The following is a 15583-nucleotide window of genomic DNA, read 5'->3' as shown; positions in this document are numbered from 1 at the left end:
CCAGGCAGGGTCTTTCAGAACCTTGGACAACTCCAAGCTAGCTGAGGTTCATTCAAGGAGAGCTGTTGACTCAGCTACAGACAAAGGCCAGAAGCTCTAGACATGCAGTTAGCCCCTCAGAGAAGGAATTTGTTTCTTAAAGGGATATTGCCTAATTTGGTAGCTGCCGGCTCCTATGGGGTGGAGGTGGTGAAGGCTGGAATGGGGCAGTGCATCTGAGGAGTCAGTTCGAGGCACATCCTCTGGCCTGGAAGGCCCTGACATAGCAGGGGTTGTGTTAATGAAGGGAGTCTCCTCTACTTCCAACTTCTCTTCAGAGCTAGAAGACCAAGTAAGACTGTGGAATAGGATAGGAGGTTTTCATCTAACAGAAACAGCTCTTCGTGTGTCTCAATATTTCATTCGCTCCGAGACCTATCAGTGCATTAGGTTGTCAGTGATATTGTAGTATTGTTGTGTGTTTTTTGTTATTTAAAACATTAAATATCATCCCCAAGCTGAATCATCCAATGCATAGTATTTTAGAAGGAAACAACAGGAAAGATTCATTTACAAAAACCTCATTTCAGGACGATGAACAGCTGCTTTTTGCAACAGCAGATTCCATGGAAGATGGCACCATGCCTCCTGTGCTGGCTGGAATAATCAAGCGACTGTGGAAGGACCCAGGGATCCAGGCCTGTTTTGAAAGAGCGTCCGAGTATCAACTCAATGACTCAGCTGCCTAGTAAGTGATACATTTGGAACTGAATTCTGTAGCCCCCAAATGTTTGTGTATAGGTAGTTATGTTAAACGTTGGTCTTTCACAATGATACACTTGCATCTTAGGGCTAAACGACATCTGACACTAATCACGTGGTTTGCTCTGGACTGCAGAATTTTGTTGTTCACAAATAGCTGTTGGGCACAGGAAACCCAAGCTGAATTAGGACCCTAGTGGGGACAGCAGGGGGACTTTCCTCCCTTCTTCTGGACTTTAAACCAAATCAAACCACCTGTTCATGCTATTTGTACTGGGGGCAGAGGAAACTCAAAAGAAGCTAAGGAAGCATTTTTCCCTATACACATGGCAGATGTGGGGGTGATCCAGACTGGGGCCATATCACTGGGGTGGGGCAAAGGGTTAAAGTGCTCTTCCCTCCTTACATCAGGCCCTTAATTCAGATGCAAATTTGTGAGAGAGAAATCCTGCACTCAAGGGCAAACCTTAAAACTTGATGTTGTTTGGACTTTACACTGTTAGTTTTACCCTACCCTGTGCCTGTTTACATTCTCTTCCCCTCGTTATTGCTTTACTATGATTTATTAGATTGTAAGCCTATGCGGCAGGGTCTTGCGATTTACTGTTTTACTCTGTACAGCACCATGTACATTGATGGTGCTATATAAATAAATAATAATAATAATAATAATAATAATAATAATAATAATAATAACAACAACAACATGTAGTTTGGCCCACAGAAATTATATAACTCTGTTTGATTCTGACTTCAGGTTAGTTTCTGTGTTGCTTCTATTCTTATGCTCTTGTGTCATCATTATTATGATATTGTTGTTAGGTGCAGCAATAATAAAGTAACTGTTCTGCTTCATCAGAAACAGTCTTGTCCCAGGGAGAAAAAACCCCATCGCCCTCCAAATTTCTCAGCTTTCAGGAAACAACTATGTTTATCTCTTTCCACTTCCTCCTCAATTCCTTTTTGACTTCTTCTTTCTTTTGCACTAAGGCTGCTAAATCTGAAGCTCAGCATGGACATCATAAACTGTGTGTCGAGGAAGTATGTGTGCATGTGTAGTCCTGTGCACGCATAGGGCTAAAGTGAAATGCTTTCACAGGACATGTAAAAGCATCCAGGCCATAACCCCAAGCACCCCTGTGCCCCAATGCATTCATAGATCTTTGCATGTTAAGCTTCAAAGTCTGTTTAGGAGCTTGTAAATGAGTTTGTCTGAATGTACTTGTAGTGCTCTTGCCAGTCAGAACCCAGGGTGCATGCTGGATCGTGTCTCATCTCCATGTTAGCCCTAAGCATGTTGCAGGTGAACGCCTCCATAGGGCTTCTGTGTAAGGGTGCAGTTTTTATACCAAATTGGTTACGGTGATGCCAAAAAACCATTACTTTTATCTAACTTCTGGTCATACTAACAGAAGCAAAAATAGAAAATGTGCAGCATGTATTCTTCAGTGGTGGCTCCAATGTCAGTTGGAATCCACTCCAGGAACAAAAACAAAAAATGGGCTGCAGTTGGAAAAATATGAATAAAGACAGAGTCCGAAGAGCACCCAACTGCATACACTGAATGCAGTTAAACACTTAACAAAAGCCAAAAGAACATTAGGTGTCTGTGTACACTCCTATAAATTATTATACCAAATAAAGATTGAAGTTGTAAAAGTTTTCAAAGCAAAAAATATTTAAAGCAAAATAGCCAATTATATTAACACTCAAAGTGATATATTATAAACTTAACAAATTGCATATAGACATAATGGGATTCCTATACATTAAATGGAATCATAAACATAACAAATTGCGTATGCACATAACAAAATTCCTATATATTCAATGGAAAGAAAAACTCCTTGTTGGGTTCATGTGTTTTTGATATACAAAAAAGAAATAACATTTTTGTTATGACAGGAGTCCGGTAAAATCCTGTTTCATCTTGTGCAATTTCATCAGATAAACGTTCAGATAAGTAATCTTTATCATCTGTAGAGCGAACAAACGCTACATATAATAGCAGAAAAGGTGACATGAAATTTCCAAAAGTGTATGCAGTTTTATTGGGAATGCAATTTATTGGGAATCCACTCCAGGACTAGATTTACACCTTGTATCAAATCAGCTTGGAAGATGACAACAAGGGAAAGGGCCTTCTCTGTGATGGCCCCCCAATTATGGAACGATCTCCCTTATGAGGCCTGCCTGGAGCCTGGAGCCAACAACATTTCCTGGAGCCAAGTCTTGACCTGGCAGCACCAGGTCAAGACTTTTTTTTTCTCCCAGGCATTTAACAGCATATGTTGAGTTTTAACTGACTCCAGAACTATCTTTGGCCTGGCTGAGAGTTTAAAAATTGTTTTAAATGTTAGCTATTTTTTATGGTTTTAAATTTTATATATTGATTTTTTAATGTTCAGTCTTTTAATCTTTGTAAACCGCCCAGAGAGCTCTGGCTATGGGGCAGTATATAAATGTAATAAATCATCATCATCAAATCATTATGATCCCATTATGGTGATACTTGTGCATCTATACCTCATAGGATGCACAATGACATTTCTTACATTATTTTGGATAATGTGGAATAAAAAGCAGGAAACTATGAAAGAGATCAGTGCACTTCAATACTGCTATAAATCAGTACTGTAGATTGAGCCTTAGTTTCGGTCAGAACTCTAAAGCAGCCATCAAAAGGTGCAGAACCTATTTTGGGGATGGGTTCAGCACCTTGGATAGCTCCTTTAGCATTCTGACTGAAACCCAGAGCGTTTTCACAGCCGCAATGTCATCAGAACCACCAGCCTCTGCTGTTATTCCTTTAAATACATTGGTTGAATTCCTCCTCTAAACTTTCTTCCAAAAAGCCATAGAGAGCAGAAATGCAAAACTTTGGCAAGTATGCAATTCTTAATCTCTCTCTCTCTCTCTCTCTCTCTCTCTGAATTCTGCAGCTACCTCAACGATTTGGACAGGCTAACAGCGCCTGACTATGTCCCCAATGAGCAAGATGTCCTTCGCTCACGAGTAAAGACCACAGGGATTATTGAGACCCAGTTTTCTTTCAAGGACTTGCACTTTAGGTAATAAAGCGATTCTTCAATGTTCCTTTTCCTTTTATGTGCAAGGGGGAGTGCAGTTTCAGGGAAGAGGAGCACCCTACCTCATTCAGAGTGCTGGGTCTGGAATCCCAAACTGCTTCATAGGCAGTAGGAGGCTTCAGTGTGGTGGCCATGGCCACAACCAGAGCCTCCCCCAAATGAATGTTCCACTGGGAAGCCATGCAATTCTTCAAGTGGTGTTGACCATGTAAGACTCTCCAGAAGCCCTGCTATACTAACTTTCCATGGAAAATAGAATAAGAAGAAATACCAGGTGCTGCTCATAGCCCTACTGGGTTCTAGCTGAATCTCTCGCTCCTCACAGCTGCTTTTCATATTATGGCTGTGCTGTAGAGGTTACTTTAAATCACTGTGGTGAGCAGCTAAACACGCAGATAGGTGATTTTCTCCAAACCACTGGAGGATATAGGTGGTGGGATGTGTGGTGGCATGGAGGAAATGGCCAAGTCTGTGTGAAAAGCTGTTGGATACAGACATATATTTTGTGGTAGCAACCATGGGACCGACCCTACATTTAAATAGACTGAGGAAGCTGCCTCAGGCAGCAGATACTGAGGGCTGAGGAGTGTTGGAGGACAGAGCTCAGTGTTCCACAGAGACTGCCCTCTATTCCCTGCTAGCCTGTTGCCCTCAGGTGTGGTGGAGGTTACTGCCCTATTGCCAGTGTTGAATGAAGATTCTGTTGCAGCACATGTACATGGGATTGGGGGGAAGGTATCTTTTTGTGTTCAGCCAGTCCTGGGCAGCCCCCATGCAGAACAGTTGAAATCAGTCAACAGCTGGTTGGCCACTGTGTGACCAGTGTGCCAGACTAGATGGACCCTTGAACTGATCCAGCATGGCTCTTCTTAAATCAACTTCATTGTGGCAGGGAACAATGCAAAATACTGTTTTGAGGAGACATTCCAGATGTTTATAGGTGCAACCATTATTGGAACTCTGCGGTCTTCCCTGACTGTTTGAACCTTGAGCCCAGCTCACTTCTTCCCGCTTTACCCCTAGGCTGGGCTTGTCTCTGTGCTTTTTCCATAACATTTACTTCCACAATTTATACATTAAAAAAAAGTTTATCCTGCTTTTCCCCTCCAGCAAGAAGCTGCTCAAAGCAGCTAACAAAGTACAAAGGCAGATGCAAGTATAAAAATGACAATGATCCATCCTTAAAAAGCATACAAAAGACAAACAAAAAGACAAAGAGCCAGAACTAGCAGTAAAGAAGTTAGAACCGCCCAGAGAGCTTCGGCTATTGGACGGTATAAAAATGTAATAAATAAATAAATAAATAAATAGATAGATTAAATAACAACGGAATCATAGGTTTTAAAAAGAAAAAGAAAAGATGCATTGCAATCACTGGCGGAATACACATCAATTAATTTATTTCATTTATTACTCATACTTCTTCACTACTTTCCAAAATGAAATTCTTCCAAAGTGTCTTACAAAACAGAGGAAAACTAGAGGCACAAAGCCACAATAAAAGGCAGCAGCAGCAATAACCATCCAGATTTAAAACATTAAAATGACCATTCAAGCCAGCCAGATAAACAATAAAAAGGTAAAAACTCAGCATGAATTTTTATTTTTTATTTATTACATTTTTATACCACCCAATAGCTGAAGCTCTTTGGGTGGTTCACAAAAATTAAAACCATGAAAAGCTAGGGTGACCAACTGTCAGGATTTCCCCGGATTTGTCCTGGTTTTTGTTCTTTCCATGGTGTCAGGGGGGATTTTCTATAATTTTCAATAATGTCCTGGAATGACACACCTTCCCCTTTAAGGCTGCCATTAGCATGGCAGGAGGGAATGACATGCTTTCTTGAGGCACGTCATTCCCCCACCCCGAGCAACAATTGAGGTCTTAAAGGGGAAAGTGGGTCATTCGTGGACATTATAGAAAAGGCTCCAATTGGAGTGGATGGTGGTGGTGCAGAATGAAATCCTTTCCCCTCCTCCACTCCAATCAGGTTCTTTAAGGTGGCGGGGGAATAACGTACTTTCTGCAGGACTCAGAAAGCTGCTTCCACACACACACACACTAGGTGTCCTCTTTTTTGGTTTCCCAAATATGGTCACCCTATGAAAAGCACAACAAAACAACCAGCAGTCTAAAAACACAAGTACAAAATACAATATAAAAACCACAACCAGGATAAAACCACACAGCAGAAATTGATATAGATTAAAATATGGAATTAAAACAGCAAAGTTTAAATTTAAGTTAAATTAGGTGTTAAAATACTGAGGAAATAAAAAGGTCTTCAGCTGGCGACGAAAGCAGTACAGTGTAGGCGCCAGGCAGACCTCTCTGGGGAGCTCATTCCACAGCCGGGGTGCCACAGCAGAGAAAGCCCACCTCCTAGTAGCCACCTGCCTCACTTCCTTTGGCAGGGGCTCACGGAGAAGGACCCCTGTGGATGACCTTAAAGTCCGGGCAGGTACACATGGAAGGAGGCATTCCTTCAAATAACCTGGGCCCAAGCCATTTAGGGCTTTGAATGTTAGTAACAGCACTTTGAATCGGGCCCGGACCTGGACTGGCAGCCAATGAAGTTGTAAAAGGACTGGAGTGATGTGATCTCACCAGCCAGTCCCTGTTAGTAAACAGGCTGCCCTGTTTTGTACCAGCTGAAGCTTCCGGACCGTTTTCAAAGGCAGCCCCACGTATAACGCATTGCAGTAATCCAAACGAGAGGTTATCAGAGCATGGATAACTGTAGCTAGGCTATCTCTGTCCAGATAAGGGTGCAGCTGGTATATCAGCCTAAGCTGATAAAAGGTGCTCTTTGCCACTGAGTTCACCTGACTAAAAAACCTCCATAGCCAAAGGTGGTAGCATCATCATCATCATCACAGCAACAACAATTCTTAAAGCCATAGAGAGGAAGACAACCTATACGCATACAGCAAGGCATTGTCACTGAGAAAGTTCTTTCTCACATTGCCCTGGCCTGTCCCTTGGAAGGCAATGGGACATGCAAGAAAGACAGAAAAGCTGATTTAAAGGGCAGGCAGATTCACATGGGAGCAAATGGTCCTCCAGGTGTCTTGGTTGCGAGCTGTTTAGGGCTTTAAAAGTAATGACCAGCACTTTGAATTGCACCCAGAAATGAAATGGCAGCCAGTGCAGCTGATACAGTAATGAGGCACCTGACTCATAGCTACACATGGGCAGCCCAACACATAGAATCATAGAATAGCAGAGTTGGAAGGGGCCTATAAGGCCATCGAGTCCAACCCCCCCCCCTCTCAATGCAGGAACACACCCTAAGGCATACCTGACACACATAGGCCCGAAGCCCCCCACACCTTGGCCTCTGACTTTTTGTGAAGTAAGCATCATGGGCAAAAATGGTTTTGCCTGCTCTGTCTCTTGCGCCGTGAGAGACAAGCGGCTGCCTGCCAGGCCTAACGTATCGTTTCCAAGTCTAATATTTAAAAAGTGGTGCTTGTTGTTGGCAGCCGAGGCAAATCAGACAGTATTTGTGAAATGCTTTGCATGCTGTTTACCAAATTAGGTAAGCAAATAGCAAAGAAAAGACAACGTGCTGCATGAGCAGTGTGGATTGGTTGGACATATGCTTCAGCTGTCCCTATCAGAGTTCATTTCTAGTATTCGTCCATTGCAAACCACTGTCCATGTTTTGTCTGCATTTTTGGCTTTGGGAGATGGATCTTAAATCATTTTAATGTGTGTGTGTCCCCCACAACCACAACCCACACATGCAAGTGTCTAGGGCATGATGGAGCTCTGCCCCACAGGTTGGATCCGACCCATTCAGCCCACCATCTTCTCTCCTGGGCCCCTCTCCCCAGGCAAAAGTTCCCTACTTAAAGCACCTCATCTCCATGTTTCTGCAGACTGTAATCCTAATTTACAGAGCAGTAAACTCCATTGAACTCAGTACGATGTACTGCTGATTATGCTTGCCTTCACATCACTGAGCAGTGGACAGATGCAGCTTCACTTAATTGCAGTTGCATATACACAGTGGAGGCTGGTGGCTCCCATTTTTGGTGGGTCTGTGAATCTATTCTAGTTTTCAGTCAGACATCTAAATGAGCTCTCCGAGGTGCTGAACCTATTTGGGGGATAATGTGTAAAACCTTGGGGAGTTACTTTGGGTTCTGAGTGAAATCCAGAATGTATTCACAGCCCTACCAAAATCAGAGACACCTGCCTCCACTGCACATACTTACAGGCAAATTAATCCTTGAAAGACTGCTTCCTCTCACTTGGGCCTGCCCTGCCATTGTGTTCATCATCTCATGCCTCGATCCATGTCCGGTTGACCTCAGAAGCATGTTTGGATGGAATACGGGACAGGGCCTTTTCAGATGCAGCTCCCTAGATTTTGGAACTTCCTCCTGCAAGGTATTCTGTTGACTCCATCCTCTACAGTTCTTAGATGGAGGGCAGATAAAAAGTTGTTACTGCCGCTGTAGTTTTATCTGCACTGAATGTCTTTTTCTGCTGTTTGACTGTATTAAAACTGTCTCTATTTTAATGCACTCTGATTTTAATTATTTGTCATTTATATCTTTTATGATTGTATGCTGCTCTGGAGACTCTTTGGGGGTCAAAAAGTCCCTTAAATAATTTTATAAATGAATCCTAAGGACCCTGATTGACATACTACTATGGATGAGGCACTTTTTGAATAGTTGATTTTTCCCATATGTTATCACACTCACAGTGGAATTCCATACATGTCAACTCAGATGTTAGTCTACTGAATTCAACAGGGCTTACTCCCAGGTACATGAGTAAAGGACTGCAGCCTTAGATTGCAATCCTATGCACATTTACTGAAGAGTAAGCCCCATTGAGTACAGTAGGATATGGCTGGGATCTAGCCAACCAAGTATAAAAATAAAAGTTTTCCCTTTTGCCTTCCAAGAGCCTTCCTTGGCTCTGGTTTCTGCATCTACTGAACTAAGGAACATGAGATGGGAAACAGATTTGGATACAGCCACTCATTATGTAATGCCATGTGTGGTGTAGTGGTTAGAGGGACTTAGGAGATCCTGGTTCTAGTCCCTTCTCAGCCATGAAATTGACTCGGTGACTTCGGGCCAGTCACTACTTCTTAACCTAACCTACCGCACTGGTTTTTTGTGTGAGAATATAATGGAAAGGAGAGGACCTTGTAAGCTGCCTTGGTGTCATGTTTCCAAGTTCTCCCACCAAGATGTGAGACAATAAAGAGGTCTGCCGTGCAATCCACAAAGCTTTATTCAGTAAATAGACATCTCTTCACACCTGAAGAGAGTGTGAATGCTAGGAGCTATCCTGTAAGCTTAATTAGCCTAAGAAAGCAAGGCACTGACTTATCAACTAAAATGAACAGTTTCCCCAACAGGCTTTTTTCTGAATCCCTCCTTCAGGGAGGGTCTTTGAGTTGAAACCTCAGGCAAGTGGCTTCCCTAGTGGACCACCTCCCACCTCCTCTCAACACCACCCCCTTGACCTTGTGGTGGACTCCGGGATCTGTCAACTCTGAAATTCCTCCCCCTTTGACAGAGTCTGAGTTCCCCGGAGGTGGGAGTATGATCTCTGAGCCTGGGTGTCCTGTCCAATAACCTCCTGGGAAGATTCATCCTTGACTCCTGAAGTCTTGGAGAATCTCCTCCCCCACTTCCTGTCTTGGCTGATGTGATTCTGGTTCTGGTTCTTCTTCAGTCTCCAAGTCCGATTAAGCCTTCAAAATCCAGTCCCCTGACACTAGGAGTAATGGGCCTGATCCTAACACCTGGGTTCCTCATAAGGGGGGGGAAGTGGGATATAAATGAAATAATAATAAATGTTGAATTGTAACTGTCCTGTGCCTGACAGGGCCAATGCCATACCTTCATTACATGATGCCCTCCTATTGGTGCTGTACGATGGGAGCAGCTGTGAAAATCAGGTGCCAAATTGTTTGGCATGGAACATTGAGTGGGGGGCGGAATAGATGCTGAACATTTCTCTCATTTCCTAGGATGTTCGATGTGGGAGGACAAAGATCTGAGAGGAAAAAATGGATCCACTGCTTTGAAGGAGTTACGTGCATCATATTCTGCGCAGCCCTTAGTGCCTATGACATGGTCCTGGTAGAAGATGAAGAAGTGGTGAGTCAGAATAGCTGATGGGATTGGGAGGGGGAGGGGGAGGAGAGCGAGAGATTTGCTCTGTTTGCAAAAAGATTTAATGCAGCTTTGGGATGGTTTATTAATGGCATTATTCATATTCATTGCTCTGATAACCTTGGAAAGGTTAATCTGAAGGATTTCTGCCACCTTGATAGAAGTACTTCAGAGTCAAAGTGACTGGTGATGAAATCTAATAGCCAACTTTTCCCCATTTTAACAGAACAGGATGCATGAAAGCCTCCACCTGTTCAACAGCATCTGTAACCATAAGTACTTTGTGACCACTTCTATCGTACTGTTTCTGAATAAGAAAGATCTGTTCCAAGAAAAAATAACTAAAGTTCACCTCAGCATCTGCTTTCCAGAATATGAAGGTCAGTGCCGATTTCAGGTTTAAGGGGGGCTCTCTCATTTTTATAGATCTATGGTCACAAACAATAGAAATGTCCCTTTGTGGCCACCGTAGTTAGCAACTATATATCTGTGAAAACTACAGAGCCCCCATCTTAATTTTAAATCTCAGTTCTAAATCTCAGAGAAGGTGAGTCCAATGGACTTATGGTCAGCCTCATGCTGGATTTACCATGCAGATGGGTAGGCGGGGGGAGCAGCCCACCACCACCTTGAATCAGCCTGAGGCACTCCGAGGCACTTTGTAACCGATCCGTTTCACCTCGGGATGCCACAGACTGACCTGATGCTGCCTCGTATTCAGGCCAATTCAGCCCACCTCACCTCAGATTCGGGGGTTTGGCCCAAGGCGGTGCACAGCTCTAGACTGTTTCTATGGAAACAGCTGGAAGAGAGAAGATCTGAAGGCCAGAGACATTGCCTCAAACTTTAGCATCTTCCTGTGCACTGTCATTCACTTCATCTAGGAAACTGCATGTTCAAGCATTCCCTAGAACCTGGGATGTTCATATTCCAGGTGTGACAGAAGAAGGGAGGTGAATGGGTTCATTCACAAAGTGTTTCACCTTGGAAGAGGGGGCATGAAGACAGGTGGGACTGAGAAGTAGAGTTATGTGACAATTTGTGAAAAGTGAGGGAGTCACTTATCACAAGCACATTGGTTCACTGAATACACCATTACGTGGTGCCAACAGAAATACATGTTCTTGCTTTACCTTGATTGGAGGTAGGCCAGAGATCAACCCTTCAGGAAGCACCATATATGACTAGTAGGCCGTGTCCAACCTGGTGGGTCAGAAGTTACATAGGCCTGCTCTAGACACCGTCACACATTTCCATGGCAAAAACTGTTTTCTTGCACACAGTAAATGAGAATTACAGAGACATTTAAATAGGCCCTAGTGAGTTCATGCATGATGTATACCTTCTTTGAGGGGGTCAGTGGATTCTGAATTAGATCACAGGGAGGACAAGGTTTTAAAAAGTCTGACATACTTTACGGACAGTCCCTTTTGTTTCCCTCCAACTAGGATCCAACACCTTTGAAGATGCTGGTAATTACATCAAGAACCAGTTCTTAGACCTGAATGTAAAAAAAGAAGATAAGGAGATATACTCCCACATGACCTGTGCTACAGACACCCAGAATGTTAAGTTTGTGTTTGATGCTGTGACAGACATAATCATCAAGGAGAATCTGAAGGACTGTGGACTCTTCTAGCTTTTTGCCCTGGCCATCTTTGTTTCTCTCTTTCCTCTGTTCTTTGTTGCATGTTTCTCTTCTTTGTTGCATGTTTCTGATTAAGGCTGCAAATTTATGCCCACTTTTTGGAGAGCCTTATTGACCTCACTAGGACTTAATTCTGAGTAAACATGCAGGGGATTGAGCTTAAAGGGGGGAAATGGGAAGTAGAAATTAAATTCTGAAAACCAGAGCTTTGGGGCTAACTAACAGGTCTGGTGCCAGACCTCAGTAGACTTCACCAGACTTCAGTGAGGGTGGGGGCACCCTTCAGTCTTTCCCACTGCTGTTGCATGTAGCAGGACTTTTGAATGGGCACTTAGCATTCCTCTAAATGCGCTGCTGGGGAAACATTTCCCTGAGTCTGCAAAATTGGGGATGGACCTTTCTGAGCATTAGGCCTGGGATCTCCAACACGGTGCCCACTAGCATGCCCACAGACTCCTCTCCTGGCACCCACCAAGCTCCCTGTCACTCCTGATTTGTATTTTATTTCTTAAGATTTTTTAATTAATCAGGGGGGTTTACTTGAGAGGCTGGTGTCCTGCAAAGCGCTCCAGCACCATCTTTATTTGGGTTCAGAAATGTCGTTTTGTATTTTGTTGCTCAGACCTTACGTCTGCCTTCTATTTTGTTTACCGGGCAAGTTATTTTCCTTTTGGCTTCTGGGAAATGAGCCTTTTGTAATTGGTCATGCCACCGGGGCAGCCATTTTATGATTGAGCAAGCCCCTAGCAACCATTTTGTCAGAGAACCCACAACACACTCTCAATATTCCAAATGTGCCCTAGGCTCTTAGCAGCTTCATGCCAAACTCTGATGCTGGTCCTACTAGCTAAAATGTTGTGTGAAGCCACAGCTGAACACAGCCAAATTTGGTAAAACAAATTTGGTAAAAACAAAGCAGGCACAACTGTAATCTCTCCTCCTCCTCCTCCTCCTCCTCCTCCCTTTATTCTGAATTTTTCCAAGATCAGGGCCAGATCTATACCAAGCAGGATATAACACTTTGAAAATGGTTTGAAAACTGTATATGGAATGTGTCCTGGGCTCAAATAGTTGTCACTACTATTATAAACCATTATAAAGCAGTAGCGTAAATCCTGCCCAGGTCTTTTGAACTTGCTGGGAATTTTGGTTTGCTTATTCCCTATAGCAATCTTTCTTGTACCCCAACCACCAAATCTGAAATATGATTGGTATAAAATATTCAGCCCCAAACATTTCATTGGCAAATTTGTTTACCGAATGCTGACATCGCTTTTCGATTGCGGAAGTGGAGGGTGAAATAACGAGACGAGACAACCAGGTTGGATTTAAAATAGGGCCACATTTATGAAGTTGAGCAAATGGTGATGGAGGCCTAAACGGGCATCCTAGCTAGGCCACTTATAGGCCGTATTGGGATCGGGCGAGCCCATCGTATCCAGATGGGTGGTGCATGTAAGTCACCACCCATCCCGCTTCCCCTTTCGGGGTAGGGAGGCCTTCCGATGTCACTCCCACTCACGTTGCAAAACTCTGAGTAAGTGAGTAAGGTTGGCCTCAGAGGTAACCCTTATCCCATCATCTGGTGTCACAGGACTCCTAGACGTGGGCCTCAGATGTTACCAATTACCTCAATGGTGCCTATATAGGGCTCACCAAACCTAACCTTGTTCCCGATCCCGTACATCTGCCCCCGGGATAAATGTGACCAAATGAAGCCAAATTAACTTAATTAATACTCCCCTGCTGTCTTATAGTGTGAAGTAGGTGAAAAAAAACTCCCAATCATAAAAGAGATTGAAAGTAAAAAAAATCCTACTTGGCCTCCCAAAGGGCAACCAGCAAATCCACACTGTCTACAGGGAGGGAGGGAGCCACATTGAGAAAAGGAGGCCGGGGGGGGAGGGCGATCTGCCTTGTAAAGGATCGCCCACGCCACCCGTGCCAGGCCCAGCATGGAGGCAACCAATCACGCGCCTCCACACCTCGCCTCATTCGCCCGCCACCCGCCACTGCATCACCACGCCCAGGCAGGGCCAGACGTGGCTGTAATGGCCTTTGTCATTGTTTCATTGGCTTTCATTAGCTGGCACTGCAAGCCTTATGATGAGGTGTGATGAAACAGACTATATTAAGGGAACAATCCTGCCAAAGTTAAGCACCTTTAAACCCAATTGATTTCTGTGGGAGCTTTCCCATCAGAATGCACTGGATCTAAATGTTAGCTCCATCATGTCCTAAATCTCTTTCTTACAGATAACTGGAAGGAAAATGTCCTTGCTGACAATCTTGTCAGATACTGTAAATGACATTACAAACACTTTGATAAAAACATATGTAATAAATGGGATTAATAGAATAATGATCAATAAAGTACATTTTAGAGGATTCCTATTGATTGCGACATTCTCTTCCAGACACAAAGCAACTGTTCTCTTCCCACCCAGAAAGTCTAGCTGGCAAATTTTCTGCTACGTTAATTTATCCATTTTAAATATAGCAATGCTCAACAACTGCATCTATGGTTCCAAAAGTTGACCAGGCCATCAACGGAGTGGCCATCAATGTTTATGGAAAAATCACTCTCCAGATGTTACTGGATTACAACTCCTATTATCCCTGAACATTGGCCATGGTAGCTGGGACTGATGGGAGCTAGTCCAACCACATCTGAAGGGGCACAGGTGCCCTGCCAATCTCCTATATGCCGCATGGGATAGAAATACATGGTTTTATTTATTTATTTATTTACAACATTTATATACCGCTCCCCATTCAAGAATTTCAGAGTGGTGAACAAATAGAATAAAAACACATTGAAAATACATTTTTAAATTAAACAAAGTGCAAATAAAACTGTGGCTGGTCATTAAGGGAAGGCTTCCTGGAACAATGTTTTCAGGAGGCGCCAGAAGGAATATGAAGTTGACGCCTGCCTGACCAGAAGGGGGCCACCACACTGAAGGCTCTTCTCCTGCTGGACTCCAATCAGACCATAGGTCCAGGTGCAACCACCAGGACTTTGTCAAAAATGTCAAAGCGGTACCAACTTCCACCTCTTTCTCTCTGTTATACTAACAATGTGCAACCTACCATGCATTTGTCCTTCCCCACTCTGCATACATGGCTGCATCTGGGGTGCAGGCAGGAAGGACAATGCCTGATGTGATGTCATTTCGACAACTAGCCATAACGGGGGGAGGGGAGGAAGCGGGGAGGCATACAACACGGGTTTGATGTTTTCAGCAGCAGCCGTATGTTTATCACGTTGAGACATATTAGAAAGTACACTTTGGTTATTTGGAGTTTAAACTGGACAGGACAACTTGCTCAATCAGATCTGGCCAACGAGCAGTTGGAGTTGGGGCACAGTGAAGGTGATCAACAAAGACTTTGTGAACAAACATTGAAGAAACACGAATAGAAGCACAGCTGGGGCTTTGAAGGGCAGCACAATCTAAATTTCACTCCAAAATATCGGCTTCAGCTCAACCCTAGAGTCCCCTGACGTGCAGTTGCTTATGGGATCAAGGGTTGTGTGGCTAATTAACCTGCAATCCCCTATTGTAATCAAAACTATAGTGGTTCTGGTGGTGGTGGTACATTGCCTGCTGTTTCTCAAGTCACCCAGTGTGAGCTTTGGTCCCAGCAAACTCACAACTGTGTTCATAAGACCATAAGAAGAGCCCTGATGCTGGATCAGGCCAAGGGTCCATCTAGTCCAGCACCCTGTTTGCACAGTGGCCAACCAGCCATCAGCTGGGGACCAACAACCAGGACATTTATTTATTTATTTATTTATTTATTTATTACATTTTTTACCGCCCAATAGCCGAAGCTCTCTGGGCGGTTCACAAAACTTAAAACCATAATAAAACAACATAGTGTTTTGTGTCATAGTGACATAGTGCAACAGCACCCTCCCACCCATGTTCCCCAGCAACTGGTGCATGAT

The 15583-nt window shown here is 43.7% G+C and overlaps 1 protein-coding gene across 1 annotated transcript in view; it reads left to right on the top strand.

Annotated features, from left to right (window-relative positions):
- The window catches only part of GNAT3 (G protein subunit alpha transducin 3), a 28597-nt gene extending 16978 nt beyond the window's left edge, over positions 1 to 11619 (top strand). Inside the window, exons 4-8 of the mRNA XM_063134950.1 lie at positions 570 to 727; positions 3684 to 3812; positions 9836 to 9965; positions 10207 to 10360; positions 11429 to 11619. Coding sequence (XP_062991020.1) covers positions 570 to 727; positions 3684 to 3812; positions 9836 to 9965; positions 10207 to 10360; positions 11429 to 11619 — 762 coding nt within the window. The remainder of the gene's footprint in view (positions 1 to 569; positions 728 to 3683; positions 3813 to 9835; positions 9966 to 10206; positions 10361 to 11428) is intronic.
- Positions 11620 to 15583: the final 3964 nt, after the last annotated feature.

This window comes from Elgaria multicarinata, chromosome 9 (assembly GCF_023053635.1).
Source record: "Elgaria multicarinata webbii isolate HBS135686 ecotype San Diego chromosome 9, rElgMul1.1.pri, whole genome shotgun sequence".
Classification (NCBI taxonomy): Eukaryota; Metazoa; Chordata; class Lepidosauria; order Squamata; family Anguidae; genus Elgaria; species Elgaria multicarinata.
The sequence above is the reverse complement of the archived record's forward strand: the minus strand, read 5'-3'. Positions and strand labels throughout refer to the sequence as shown.